The sequence below is a fragment of the Myodes glareolus genome, chromosome 1, assembly GCF_982192425.1.
Source record: "Myodes glareolus chromosome 1, mMyoGla1.1, whole genome shotgun sequence".
Classification (NCBI taxonomy): Eukaryota; Metazoa; Chordata; class Mammalia; order Rodentia; family Cricetidae; genus Myodes; species Myodes glareolus.
In genome coordinates this window covers 7,566,241-7,581,309 of record NC_142026.1, presented here as the reverse complement: position 1 = coordinate 7,581,309, position 15,069 = coordinate 7,566,241, and the positions used below count along the sequence as shown (strand labels likewise).

The 15,069-nt window shown below is 44.6% G+C and overlaps 1 protein-coding gene across 4 annotated transcripts in view; it reads left to right on the top strand.

Annotated features, from left to right (window-relative positions):
* The window catches only part of Plekhm3 (pleckstrin homology domain containing M3), a 163,717-nt gene that overhangs the window by 23,570 nt on the left and 125,078 nt on the right, over positions 1-15,069 (top strand). For 3 of the 4 annotated variants that reach the window (XM_048458960.3, XM_048458959.3, XM_048458964.3), the window contains exon 3: positions 12,256-13,188. In XM_048458960.3, the coding sequence (XP_048314917.1) occupies positions 12,256-13,188 (933 nt within the window). Of the gene's footprint in view, positions 1-9,268; positions 9,480-12,255; positions 13,189-15,069 lie in introns of those variants that run through there. The other variant, XM_085698975.2, reaches the window with a different exon arrangement.

Below are 15,069 nucleotides of genomic sequence, written 5' to 3'. Positions count from 1 at the left end.
CTTCTATACCTGCCATACCTGTTTGGTAGTCAAATGATATATTTAACAATTTAATAAGTAAGGTTAATTTGTAAGTATAATCTGAGACAAGATACCAGATTGAATGTAGATAAGAGAATTCAAGGTTTCTGTCCATGACATGCCACATTTCCACATACAATACAAAGTCACCCTTTAAGACTCTCTTTTTCTGTCAAATCCACAACTTGCCATTCCTCATCTTCCCTTCTAGAGCAGTGGTTCTCAGCCTTCCTAATGCTGGGATCTTCGATATAGTTCCTCATGTGGTGTTGATCCCTGACCATGAAGTTATTTCTTTGCTACTTCATAATTGTAATTTTGCTACTGTTATAAATTAGTGTAAATATCTGAGATGCGACTTCCAATGGAGTTGTGACTCACTGGTTGAGAACCACTGTTCTAAGCTCACAGATCTTCAAGAACAGCTAGGGGGGTTATGACTGTAGGACCAGAAGGAAAGGGATATTGTAAAGCAAGGATGTGGCAACTGATTTAGAGACTTAGGAGACAACACATCGCTGGGACCCCTGTGCCTGAAGGACCTGATAACTTTGTATTTGTTCTGTTACATTTATGTAATAGGAAAACTCTTCAACTAGCAAATAGCCTTAGTAGATTGTCTGTTAGAATTCACATGGAATTTTGTCATTAGGTCACCTTAGTCATTTGTAGGTCCTCAACAGGATCCAGATGAAGAGGTTATCATATTTCCAACTTTATTTTTCTAGTTTGTTCTGATTATAAATTCAAGAATTGGGCATTCTTGGCATCTTTAATGCTCTGATCTTTCCCCTTAGCATCTGACAAACCGTGATCATTACTCTTTTTTATTTTGCTTATTTCTTTTCAAGACAGGGTTTCTTTGTTTAACCCTGGCTATCCTGAACTCTCTCTCTCTCTCTTTAGAGCAGACTAGCCTTGAACTTAGAGAGATCTCTCTGAGTGCTGGGTTTAAAGGTGTGTACCACCACTCCTGACTTGTGATTGTTATTCTTTAGTTCTTGAGTTTTAAAATTTTGAATACTAATTTATAATGAAATAGAAGTAGTGAGTTTGAAAAGGAAATTATAGCTTATGAACTTTGCAGGCTTAGAATGACGTATCTTAGCCACTGCATGGTCATTGTAACATGAATAGACAAACTTGGGCAAAAGGCATGGCAGGCTTCTCACATCTTTTCTTTCAGACAAGCTTTTATTTTTATGTTTTTATTGCCTACCAGGTAAAGTGCCGGGGCCAGCAGGGACCTCTAATACTTAGGCTAAGAGTAGGAAGGCATTCTAGACTAGGCTCATCATCCATTCTGTGGAGTATACAGTTCTCATCTTGGTCTGTGCAGAGAGCTGATATGAATTGACCCCGTGGATTTGGAGGCACAGAAATCAGCCAATCTCCTGGGGTCACGGCTGTCCCATAGGGTGAGTTCCCAGTGGCAGAGCAGACACTGGGGGAGGCAGTAAGGTATGAGCTGACCTTTCTGGTCTTGTCACATGGCTTTAGATACTTGTGAGTGCATTCTGGAGACTGCATTGCCTCAGACATAGGCAGGCCAGGGCTGACTCTTTCAAAAGGAATGTTGGCTGGACTAGTGGAGAGAGGATGCTTCAGGGGGTCCAACCATGGGGTATGGCTTGAATCCAATGTCGTTATTATGGTGTGCATTATCTGAGAATGACTGGCTAATAAATGTAAGGGTAGGTCATAAAATGATAAACAGAAACAGACCTAAAAAGGCAAAGTGGCAGCAGTTATTATAAAGGATTTCAAATATGTGGTGGAGCCCAGAGCTTCCTAAGGCCCAGCATCCTAATCCTGCTGTCCACAGTACCCAGGCAGCTTAGCCACTCTGAGGACTTTGATCCATCATAAGAATGTCTGATTTCTGCCATGCATGGTGGCCCACACCTTTAATTCCAGCAGTCAGGAGGCAGTGGTAGGCAGATCTCAGTGAGTTTAAGGCCAGCCTGGTCTACAGAGTGAGTTCCAGGACAGCCAGAGCTACTATACAGAGAAACTCTGTCTTGAAAAACCAGAAAATCTGAAAAAAAAAATTTATTCCAGCCCAAGCACTAATCTTAGTTGTATAAAGCCATGCTCTTAAGGAATATAGATGAGTGTCTGTCCTTAATGTCTTCCACTGTCCTGCGTCACTGTCTTGTTATTCCCTGAGGAACAGTGCACTCAGGAGGAATTCCTCAGAGGATGAAGAAGGTAGAGTCCTGCCATCACAGAATGAAATCCAAACAAACACACTTTAAATCCATTGAACATGTGGCTGTTAGATAGGTTTTTTTTTCTTCCTTGAGACAGGGTTTCTGTGTGAAACAGCCCTGACTGTCCTGGAACTTGCTCTGTAGACCAGACTGGCCTTGAACTTGCAGAGATCCGCCTGCCTCTGCCTCCTGAGTGCTGCCATTAAAGGCTGTGCCACCACCGCCCAGCAAGATGTGATGTGTTTTTATATATGGATAATAGATTGTATGCACACACACACACACACACACACACACACACACACACACACACACCTGTAAGTGAAGGCACATGGTAGATAAAGACGAGACTGTCTAGAAAGAATATAAACTAAGACTCAGGAGTCTGACCCCAGCTCTACTTCTGGTTCACCCACCATATAAAAACCCTCTTAGTCTCTCTGCACACCTGCTGCGACAGATTCAGTTATCTCTGCAGTCCTTCCCAGCCTAAAACTGCTCCATTCTAGGGTGTGTTTGAGCGGATCTGACTCATACTTGTGCAGGAACTAATTGCTATATTCAGATCAATAATTAAAGATCTCGACAGAAACAAGGACGTTAGAGTTTTTGAACAAGTGAGTTTCTGTGTAATTGGTAAGTCTACTGCCGCATGAACTGCAGTGGTAACTTTTTAAATAGAAAAATTAAAGGAATCTTTTGTATTCGCTGTAGAGCCCTGAAACTCAGCAAACTGCAGAATGGAACTCACTTTTCCTCCCTGACTGCGCTCCCATTTTCATCTGCTTCGCGAGGCCAGTGGTCAGCTGCGCTCTTGTTTCTGTAGGTGCTGCTCTGGTGACCCAGTCCGCTCCTAGGCAGTGTTTTCTTGTTCTGAGGACTTGAGGAGAAGGCCTCAAGCGGGGGTTTCTTTGTGGCCAGACAGACGCTGCAGTCGGGTCCTTCATCCTGAGCTTTGTGCCGCTGCTTCAGTTCTCTTTTTTCTATTTTTCAAAAAAAAAAAAAAAAAAGACAAATTTTTGGAACTTGTAAAAATGACTGCTTTTTCAATTATGCTGTTTCTCAAAAGCCCCCAAGCCAGGAGAGAAGGAAATATTCATGCAGGGTTGGAATAAGGGAGGTCACCAGGACACAGTCTCTTGCTGAATTTGTGATTCACCTTCCAATAGATTAGTCAGTACAAAGAAGTTGCTAAAATAGGTCACAGGAAGTTGATTGTGTATGGTCATACAGTCTCCACTGGTTAATGATCCCATGTTGGCTACTGCAGCCATAGGAGTTCCCAGTGTGCTTCACTGACTGCCCGCATTCTAGTGCCTAACCCTGATGTAAGGGACCTGTAAAAATGGAGTGTTTGATGGTCTTTGTGGGTGTCCTCTTAATGCATTTTATTTTCTTTTGACTGGAAAAGCTGTGACTATTAAGTTTTCAAACTGCCAGAGTCATCTTTATAAAACATAGATCATTGTGTGCTACTGTGTTCATAGAAACGACACAGACAGGACTAGAAAGATGGCTCAGAGGTCAGGAGCACTGGCTGCTCTTGCAGAGGATCCAGATTTGATTCCCAGCACCCATACAGTGGTTCACAGCTGCCTGTAGCTCCTGTTCATGGAGATCGGATGCCCTCCCTGACCTCCACACACATATGCGAAACAGACATACCTGCAGGCAAAAGGTTCATATTATAAAAATAAAAACATAAAATTGAAAAAAAGAAAGAAAGAAACCATGCATAGCTCACCATTACTTGTGAAGTCGTGTGAACTTTACGAAGCATTCCGGTATCTTACCCACCATATTACTTGTGCTTTTCTCTGCTGTGACTCTTTGCCATTTTCAAATGTACCATGTGCTTTTTGGATCCTGCTTCTGTCCCAGCTGTGTCTTTCTGACAGGAGGTTCTCCTTGCCCTTTATGCTCCATAAATCCCCCATCATCTCTCAAGGACTAACTCAAATGCCACGCCGTTCCTCAGACTTCGGCTTTTTTCCTTCTTCAGGATCCCAGTTTTTTCTCCCAAGCACATTTTACTCTGTTGTATATTATAGTTATTTGCTTTCTTTAAAGATGTGAACCATATTGTAGAAAACTTTGTACTGGACCAAATATGAGCATGTGGAAAGTTAAAGTGTGTGTGTGTGTGTGTGTGTGTGTGTGCGCGCACGCGCACGTGCACGCACGTGCATGCATGGAGGCCAGATTCCTCTATTACTGTCTACCTTACTTTTTGAGGTAGGTTTTCTTACTTAAACCTGGCTCTTGCTGATTCTGGTAGACTGACTGGCTAGCAAGCCTCAGGAACCTTCTGTCCCAGCTTCCCAGAACTGGGGTGACAGGTACCTGCTGTCACACCTGGCCTTTTGCATTGGGACTGGAGACTGAAGTCAGATCTTCATGCTTCCATGACAAGCACTTTCCCAGCTGAGCCATCCTCTTAGCCCTTAAGAGGTTGAAGTCCTTGTGTTAGTGCATAGGTCAGTCAGGCAGACGATGAGTGGTGTGCCCTCCCTCGGGAGAGACTGTCTCCACTCTCTGCTCTCCTTAGTCGTCTGTGCTTCTTTCTGTAGGCCAGGTTCTCCATGTCCACTCTAGCGTGTCTATTGTTCTTGCTCAGCTCATGGCATTAATGTTGGCATAGCTTATGGTGTAGCTTCTGACACGACTAGCCCTGAAAACACACACACAAGTATATTAAACAGAGTAGGTTGTGTTTGTGTATTTAGGAATATGTATGTATATAGATACATACATATATACAGGTAACCATTAATGACAAAAAGCCATGAATTTTAAAGAGAGCAAGGAGTGGCATATGGGGAGGTTTGAAAGGAGGAAAGAAAAAGGAAATGATAATATTATAATCTCAAAAATAAAGGAAATAATTTAAATAAAACCAGGACAGAATAGCTACATTTTTCTTTCTAAAATGGAAATGGCTTCTGTTTTTCTTCTTACCTTTAGCTGTGTGAAGTTGAATAAAATTTGTTATTAATACTCTTAGTAAGAGCTACCATTTAGTGAGAGTTAATTTTGTATCCAGCCTCTTGCTAAGAAGTGTTCATTTTGCCAGGTGGTGGTGGCACCCCCGCACTTGGGGGCCAGAGGCAGGCAGATCTCTGTGAGTTCGAGGCCACCCTGGTCTACAGAATGAGTTTCGGGGCAGCTAGGGCTGTTACACAGAGAGATCCTGTCTCCAAAAACCAAAAAGAAAAAGGAAAAAAAGTGTTCATTCATTGTCTTATTTAATATTCACAGTAATTTAATATAATGGGGATATTGACCTAATTCTGGGAATGGGGAAATAGAGACTTGGACATGTGACCTGACCTGCAGTCATGTGGGTGAGACTGGGGTCCAGCTGGGCCTGACCCCGAGAGGACATGTGTCTGCTCCACCACACTGCCTCACAACTCTCAGCATGCTTAGGACTTACTTGCTCCACTATAGATAAAACAGTTTGGTCCAGATTGAAATTCTGGAGATTAGAGCTCTACTCTCAACTTTCCCACTTGGTAACATAATTCTTGCCTCGATCCTCTTTGCAAATCTTAAATCAGAATGTTTTCAAAACCCAGCGAACAGTGGCGTGTGGCAGAGCTTGTAATTGTAAGGCCGTTAACATTTTTCTTCCTTCTCATCAGTCACTGAATACTTGGCAAATGCCAGGCACTATGTGCAACAACTCTTAGCAAAAATTCCAGAGAGGGGTGGTCCCATGGCTTCTTACCTGTTTGCCCTGTTCTTTTCGGTATATTAATGAAGCCTCTTTTCTCCATTCATTGGTACCACATGGCTACAGCAGCCCTAAGACTCATCTTATATGAAACTCTGGCAGAGACAGCAACTCTTTTGAGTCTTTTTCCCAGAAGCTCCTAATATCACCCCATGAACATATTGCCACCATATCTGAACAAAATTTGAGTTCTCTTGAAGAAGCATTTGGCAGGTTTTGCCTTAGCTGGAGTTGAGAGAGTGAATTCCTTCTAGTCATGTGTATCTATGATTCTCTTAGTATATAAAGATGTGGTGATAAAATGCTAGTCTTAAAATCTAAGGGAGATTCTTTTACGTTCATTTTCTTTAAATTATAGAGCCAGAACAGGAAGTTCACTGTGGCATGTACTAACATAAAGCTCATGTTTGAGATTGCTTATTAGGTTAAAAAGTTGACTTTGTGACCTCCTAGTCAGTTTACGTCAGAGGAGAGAAGCTGACCAGGACTGAACTGACTGTGGCTACTACTGCCTACCACAAACAGTTAACGTATCTGACCATGTCTGTCTTAGAGCCTAGGCAGGTGACCTGCCTTTTTTCTAGGTTTATGAGGGATAACAAATAAGATACCCACTCTTTGCCCATAAAGAAAGTTCTCCAGTATAACTATAAAAAGGTATTATTTGATACTAGCATCAGAAAATCTCTTCTGGCAGAACACATTTATTAAGCTGAGTCTCTGGGATAGTGACTGTATTATGCTGGCCAGAAGTGTGCTGGCATCATCAAGCATACTCAGAATGGCTCCCATGGTGTCCTAGCTTCATATGCTTACTGATCAGTGCCCAGCTTGTTAGTTTCACTTCTCTCCTGTGCCTGAAGAGAACAAAGGCATAAAATTAGTTCAAAGTGTTTTCCTAGCTTCTGCCTTGAACATTATCAAGAACCTTAATATGAAACAAATTAGACAGCTGGCAGCTGTGTTTTATGGGCTAAAAATGGCAAGAAAAAGAGAAATGTTAGTGATCTAGGATGCCAGAGTAGCCTTCAGTGAGGAAGGGGTATTTCAACTGAGAACTGAAGGTGATAAGAACATCCACACAGAGTGGGGTGGCCGGGGAACTGACCTACAGGAGAGAGCAGGGGGCTCAGGTTACGGAGGATATTCAAACCAGACACATTGACTTAATGTGGTATGTTTCTAATGCCTCTCAGAAGACTCAGAAATATTCTGAAAGTCCAGATTAACATACTTCACAGGGATGTTGGCAGGGGTAAAGGGTGGGGGCAGGGTAGCCACCTTTCCAGTTAGTAGCCTTTTGTGCCTGTGTACGTGCCACTGGGCTTTCGTTTGTATGCTCCACCCTGGAAAGCAACTTTAGGAGAGGAACTAGGTGACAGTCTCTCACAGGAAGCGCCAGTTCTGCTCCTGATCTGCTCTTGCATGCTGTCTCCTTTCATGTGAGTCCCTCAGGAGGGAAGGGCTGTGGCTCATGAGGGCTTACTTGTGACACTGCCCTGTAACCCCAGGGTCACGGTTGCTGCAAGCCTAAGTTGCATCCTCCAAGCAGCTGATCATTTTATCCTACCTTGTGTCTGGTTGGTTTAAAGCTTTGATGAAGAAAAGGGATGCAGCTTACTGGGTCACCTCAAGCTTTCATGGCACATATAGTAGATTGCTGGACAAAGGACTGAAGAAGCCAGTGTGCCCAACACGTCAGGAGGCTGTGACAGAAGAAGCAGAGTTTGAGGCTAGCCTGGACTTCAGAGCTAGACTCTGGGGAGGGGATGTAAAACCGTTAGGTGGCTCTGCTGTCTTTATCAAGTGAGGTGGTGACTTACACATGAGAGACTGCGGCAGTGAAGAGAAAGTGGGACAGTGAAGAGTGAAAGGGGTCACCTTGAGGAGAGATGGGGTATAAACCAATAAGGAACCCACCATTTGGAGTGCAACTCCTCCTTTCTGTCTGTGCTCAGTAACCAACTCCATCCTTTCCTCGGTGTCCATTGCGGACACTACTTCCGCCCTCTTTTGAGGTTCGGAACCTATTCGCTGTACTTGTTGCAAGGCTTTGAGCACCTTGGGCTTCATAGTGTGGACTTCACTTTCAGACCCATTTGATTGCCTCGGCTGTGGGCTATAAGCATAGGAGATTGTAGCCAAGGCACCTGTCGACACATTGGCAGGTGTTGGTAGAGCAGCCGCTGGTGTAGAGGAGAAAGAGGCCAAGAACACTGCCCCTGGAGGAGAGAGCTCTTGGCAGAAAATGCAGCAAAGTGGTGTGACAGAGGACTGAGAATGTGTGGTCTCCCGGGAGGTGAAGGTGCGGGGTAAGTACATAAAGCATTGGAACCAGAGGGAGAAATTCCAGAAAGTATTGCAACTTCCGAGGCCTTGCTAGAATGTACATGGCTTATCTAGGAGAGCAGGGAGGATTGTGGATGGAGTGTGAGAGAGCGTGAGAGATGTTCACGAGAATTATCAAGGCCATGTGCGATTGTGAAAATAATGTCATGAATTTGAAAATTCTGATTTTTTGCAGATACATCCTGAAGTATTTATAGTTGAAGTGATGTAATGCCAGTGATCAGCTTTCAAACATTCTAGGGGGGAAAAATGAAATAAAAACCAAGAGTTGGAGAGAGGTAGAAGTGACAAAACATAACACTAGAAACTTGATGAAGGTGTGTGTGTTTGGGTAGTGTATACATATGTATGCATTTATGTTTGTGACTACACTTTCCTGTGTCTGTGTGTGGTGTATAAATATGTGTGCAAGTGTGTTTGTGGATGCACTTTCCTGTGTGTGTGTGTGGGGGGGTGTACGCATAATATGCATGTGTGTTTGTGGATGTACTCTCCTCCTCTGTGTGTGTGTGTGTGTGTGTGTGTGTGTGTGTGTAGACCAGAGATCAACAACATCACATGCCTCCTTCTGTCTCTCTTCACCTTGTTTTTTGAGACAGGCTTCTCACTGAATCTGGAGCTCACAGTTTGGGCTAGATTGGCTAGCCTGCAAGTCCTTCGCCCCCTACCTAGCTTTTTATACAGGTGCTTAGGATCCGAACTCAGATCCTCATTTGCACTTTACTTGTGGAGCTATCTCCTCACACCGGTGGTATCTGAAACTGAATAGAGCTCCCTTTCTGTGTCTCGCGGGTGTTAGGAAGGCTCCCTGATGGCGTGTACTGAAGGGCAAGCTTGGGAGTGTGGACTACATAAGTGTGGCTTGGAATATGTGGAGGGTTTTGGCTTAGTTTGGAATACTGTGAGACAGCCAGGAAAGAGGCAGATTGAATCTGATGAAGGTGGAGTCCATGAAAAGGAACTAATGACCAAAGAGGAACTCTGGCGGTGGGAATGCAGAAGTGAATCGGCACCCTGCGGGGAACGTTCTCCCTTCCCCTTTAGCCAGCAGAGTCAGGTCCCTGCACCACTGCTGTGGGGTCCACCAGGAGGAGAGGGACGGGCTCTTCACCAAGGAGGAACTGAAGCAGCCGTGCGGTGCTGGGCAGTGAAGAGCAGAGGTGAGGTGGCTGGGGGCTCGCTAGCTTCTTAGTTTTATTATGTAGAATTTCTGGGTGGTAGTTCATCGTGAAAGTTAGTGATTATGGTGATTTGTTTAGAGCATGTGTCTACATTTTTTCTTTTGTTTGCCTTTTTGCTCGGGAAATGGTGTAAATCTTATTAGTGATCCTATCTGAATCACTTATGTTCATTAAGATTGAAATTCTCTTGTGAAATTAAGCACTTTAAAATGTATGTGTAGATTAAATGAGTTAAAATGATGAGATCTAGGGGGAAACTCCAACTATGGCAAAATTATATATATATATATATATATAATTACATATATATATATAATTATACACACACACACATCTTTTTCTGATTTTTCAGTAGCAAAAATATTTAAAAATATACTTCAGATCCAATAGAAAGTAATAGTTGCCAGAAATGAGAGAGACATGGTAGTCCCCAGACCTCAATGATTAATGATGTTAATTCTAGAAGCACAAAATCAAAAAAAAATACGACACAAGCTTTCCTGCTCTGGGAGAGGACTGGGCTCCCCGAGACGCTTCCTGGCCCCTCCCCATCCTCAGGGCTCTTGTTTGTTTGTTTAGAGTCTCAAGGCAGTTCACTGTAGCCCAGTGAACTCGTGGTGGCTCTCCTGCCTCAGCTTTCTCAGTGCAAAGATGGAAGGTCTTACTGAGTGGGAAAACAGTGTTGAAGCATGCGTTAGCTTTAATACCCTGGAGAGTTCCTAGTGAGACTTCTTGTCCCTTTCTGTGTGAGCTGTCGTCTACAGCTTATACCAGGCAGGAGTGAGAGCATGCCTTGGTGGCCGCTGGGCCGAGCAGTTATTGTCAGACTTGGAATTCATTCCCAGTAGCTGCAGTCAAAAGCTCTCAGGCAAGTAAGGAGAAGAGGAGGCGATCACTGTCTAAAGGCAGGAGAAGTGGCTTGTTTCACTCGAGGACCATGGCTGAGCCGCCAGGTCACAGGAGGACTAAGAGTAACTGATTATGCAGAAGACAGCCTGGTGGAGATGAGAGGGCAGAGGTGGCAGTAGTGCCTCTGACAGCCCTGCCTCCCTCCTGATTGTCAGGAGAGGAAGATGCCTACCGGAGAGTAGGCAGCCATTATCTCTCTACAAAGGGATTAGTGTGGGTTGTGAGAAATTAACGGCTTTTTAGTTAACACAGAAATAGTAATTAATTAACATTAGGACCAGAGATGTAAAGCAGCTAAAACAGGCCTTTCTCCACCTCCTTTCTCTCCTTTCTTCTGTTGGTTTGCTATTTTAAAACGAGAGCTAGCTAGACCTTCCTTCCTCCCTCTCCTCCTTCCTTCTTTTCTTTCTTTACCCCCTTTTCAAGTGTGACCTATCTTCAGGGAATGACTCAGTTTGTGGCTGTCTGTAGGATGTGTCAGCAGAGAGATTGAGAAACCACTTAGACATTAAAGTTTTTACCATTCTCGTGCATGGATAGTCTGTCATGGGAGACCAAGGTCTCAGGAGATTAGGCATGGTCGTCCTTACCTGTAGTGTAAACACCCAGGAAGCTTGAGTTTGAGGTCAGCCTTGGCAACAAAATGAAAGCATGTCTCAAGAAACAAATTCTCAGGAGTGTCTCTACTGCAGTCCCTCTCATCCGCGAACTGCATGGCATTCGGTGTCAGCTTTCATGGCCTAAGGATGCTGTGTCTAGACAAACCTGCAGGAGAGAGGAAGGGAGGAGAGAGGCTGGGAACGGAGTTAGCCCTCCCGTGTGTCAGATATACTTTTCTCTTTTGTTTTTCAGTTTCAGTTATTTGAGACAAATACATGCTTTGTAGTACAGGCTTGCATGGTGGTCAGTGTGTAGCAGGCTAGCTTCGAACTCACGATCTCTGTGATCCTCCTATCTCAGTTTTCCCAGTGCTAAGATCACAAGTGTATACCTGTACCCATCTAACAAATTATACTTACTAAGGACCCCTTCCTGTATTGATAAAGCATTGTCCTGTGTGCTGTGCTGTAGAAAAGAAAGCTTACTCCATTAGTGAAGATAGACTTTAAAAACCAAATAAAGCATTGTTTGTCTGGACATTAAGTAACTTACAACAATAAAGTCTGATCGAAGCCTGTGTTAGAGGATTACTACTTGATGCTGGCCCAGGGACAGATGTCTACAGATGCGATGGGGGAAGGCAAGAGAGAAGTCAGGAGCAAAGTTCAGTGTGTGCTCGCTGACTACAGATGTGGGGTGCAACAGAATAAGCAGAGTCCGACTCAGAGAGAAAACTGCCACCTGAGGTGAGACCTCAAAGGTGTTGTAGTGGACCCCAGGGTAGAGGTGATGCTGTCTAGACGGTCCAGGTCTGATCAGCTCACAGTTCACACACTCTGTTCTCTTTCTCTGGCTTCAGAAGCCTAGGAAAGGAGAAGAGTCAGAACAGGGAGTTAACTTGTGTGACGAGAGTTCTCCCTTGTGTGTTGGAACTCTGCAGACTTCACCTAGAAAAGGGAGGAACCTGGCCAGTGTGATTAGACGCACAAGGCACCTGTTGTGGTCAGTGTTCCCAGCATCTGTTTGCACACATGGGCAGTGCACACTCTGCGTCCTCGTGCACGCGCTCATCACCTAGGGTGAGAAGTTTCCCCAGGTACATCTTGTCAGTCAGTTACCACCCTGAAGTTTTAGTATTTCTGCTTCGCTGAATCGGAATCAGAAAGATGTCAGCCCCCAATGTGGTTGGTTTCATGTACCTGCCTTCTCATAGTTATTACTTTAGCTTTTCTTTTCCTCTTTCTAGAACACAAGCAGACATTCCCAAACATCCTGAAGAAGGGTTATCTGGAGATCAGAAAGAACCATGATAGTTACTGGCAAAGCTGCTACGCTGAACTCTCACCCTACAGCCTGCACGTGTACAGCCTCGACAGCAGTGGGGCTCAGAGCCTGCATGCCACGTACCCGCTCTCCCACTTCCAGAGCGTTTCTGTTCTAGGCAATCTCGAGGCCAGGATGGTGGACACCGTTCTCTATGACAATTCTCAGCTGCAGCTAAAGGCAGAATCCCCGTGGGAGGCCCTGGACTGGGGGCAGAAGCTCTGGGAAGCTGTGCATGCTGCTGTGCCCAGTTATATGGGCCGACAGGATGACCTGGCAAACTCACCAGGACTTGGTCATCATGTTGACTGTACACAGAACCACTGTTTACAGAAGAAATCCAGTGGGCTGCTGTCCTCCCCTGTCTTGGATAGCCCCAAACAGTACCAAAACATCCTCAAATCAGGGACACTCTACAGATTGACGGTCCAGAATAACTGGAAGGCATTTACATTTGTGCTGAGCAAGGCCTATCTTATGGCCTTTCATCCTGGCAAGCTGGACGAAGATCCCCTGTTGAGCTACAATGTGGATGTGTGTCTGGCTGTGCAGATAGACAACCTGGATGGTTGTGACTCTTGCTTTCAAGTCATTTTCCCCCAAGATGTCCTCCGCCTCCGGGCTGAGACCCGGCAGAGGGCACAGGAATGGATGGAGGCTCTGAAGACAGCGGCCAACGCAGCCAGGAGTTCTGAGCAAAACCTGCAGGTCACTCTGAGGAACAAAGCCAAGGATCAAATAGGTGGCCATGAGCAGCGGAAGAACAAACGGCAGTCCGTGACCACCAGCTTCCTGAGCATCCTGACCACTCTGTCTCTGGAGCGAGGACTCACTGCTCAGAGTTTCAAATGTGCAGGTATGGAGTGCGTATCCAGCCGCAAGCTCATGCCTGAGCATCCCCGAGTTCTGCAATGGGAATTCATTTTTAAACCTCAGGTGACAGTCACAGATGATTGTTAAAATCATGTTTATAAAAAATATCTCTCCTCCAAGAAGTATACATCATTAAAAATTTGATGGATTCCAGGCCAACTAGGGCTACAGAATGAGAGCCCTAGTCCAAAAAAAGAAAAAAATTCTAAGCGCCCACAGGAGGCTAAGTTGAGGTTGCCTTGAGTTGAAAGCTAGCATGGGCTACAGATCAAGTGTCTGTCAGGGCTGCAGTGTTACAGTGTGAGACCTTGTCTCAGAAATAGCCCAAACCAAACCAAAGCAAACCTATCCATCCTAAATTCTCATTGGTAAAGGAAATAGAAGCCATGATGTATGTCAGTGAATCAAAACGGCTTGGCCAAAGCCTGACCAGACTGGAATTTAGGCTTCCTGAGTCAGCCATGATCCCATTTCCTCTGCCTTATTGAATAATCGTCATTGTGGCTGTGTATGTCACAGATTGTTTCATGACGGAATTTTAAGTCCTAGTGGCTACTGGAGCTCTTTAGGCAAGGCAAATGTTCTGTAGTTTACAGACCTTCATTTCCAGTACTAAACTGGAAGGGATAGTGGTTTTCTGCCTCGGGTTGGAAATTATTCTGTGTGTCCTGTAGGGGGCAGAGTCTCAAAAGAAAAAGAAAAACAAATAAAAAACTAAATAAACAAATCTGAGTGGTTTTTAAAATTACTCAGAGGCAGTTTGTTAGATTGCTGTAGCAGATGAACCTTAGCACTGTTAATTTAAATCACCTGCTCTGCTTTTTGTAATGTTGCCATCCTCCTTATGACAAGAGACTCAGTGGAAAAGCAGCGGCATAGCGCGTTTGCCTTCCCTCCTGCCAGTCCGCACCTTGGGCTTTGTGTATTTTGGGGAAGCAAATTTACAGAACTTCATGGCTTTAATGTATCTCTAGTGTAGATTGTTAAGTTTTCAATGTCTTCTTAGTCCCTCCCCCTTTAAATATTCTGAACAAACAAGTGTTAAATAGCAGGGTGCCCTGAGTAGACTCTTCACTCTGATGTCATTTGATTACTAGCGATTCAGAGGAGCCACAATACTGACATTTACGTATGTAAAACAGGATAGTTGTCCCATTTCACTAAATTCTTTCTCTAAGTGAAGAAATCTCTAGATCCTTTAAAATGTTTTTAGAGAGTCTCTATGGAGAAAATGGAGCATGGCATCCCAGGACACCTGAGGTTAGTTTTGAAGCTGTATGCTGGTCCATAGTGGCATATTCCTTGCCTTGTGCTTAGACTTAGGATAGTTAGATTTCGTTTTGTTTGATAGCTGCACCACTTCCTCCTCGTCAGTCCCACGGCTGCTTAGGAGGCCCTTGCGGCAGAAACTTATCCGTGTTTATGCCTGCCTCCCGGGGACCCCTGAGCTTGCCAGTTCTACTTCCTACCGTCTGAAAACCGTTCCTGTGCGCATTTGATCATTTGCTGCTTGCCTGGTACTTGTGGGCCTGGGGTCAGTGCTCAAAAAATATGGATACAGTAATCACATCGGTGTCTGCCAGACAGTAGCCATGACAAGATTCACAGGCCTTCAGTGGTGGTGCCAGGTCTCTCATATTTCTGGCCTGTAAGTAAGGCACTCAATAGGCTGAATCTCATGTTGGACCATGACATCACAGAGCGTTCTTGAGCAGAGCAGCACGCGCTGGGCAAGGTGTGCAGAACTGCGCTATTTGGGGTGCTTTAATATGGCCTCTGTTGAAGGCATCTGCAATAGAAAATGAGGTGTGCTTCTTTGAAATTATGGGCTGGAATTCAAAATTGTATTTGACAATGAGGAGTC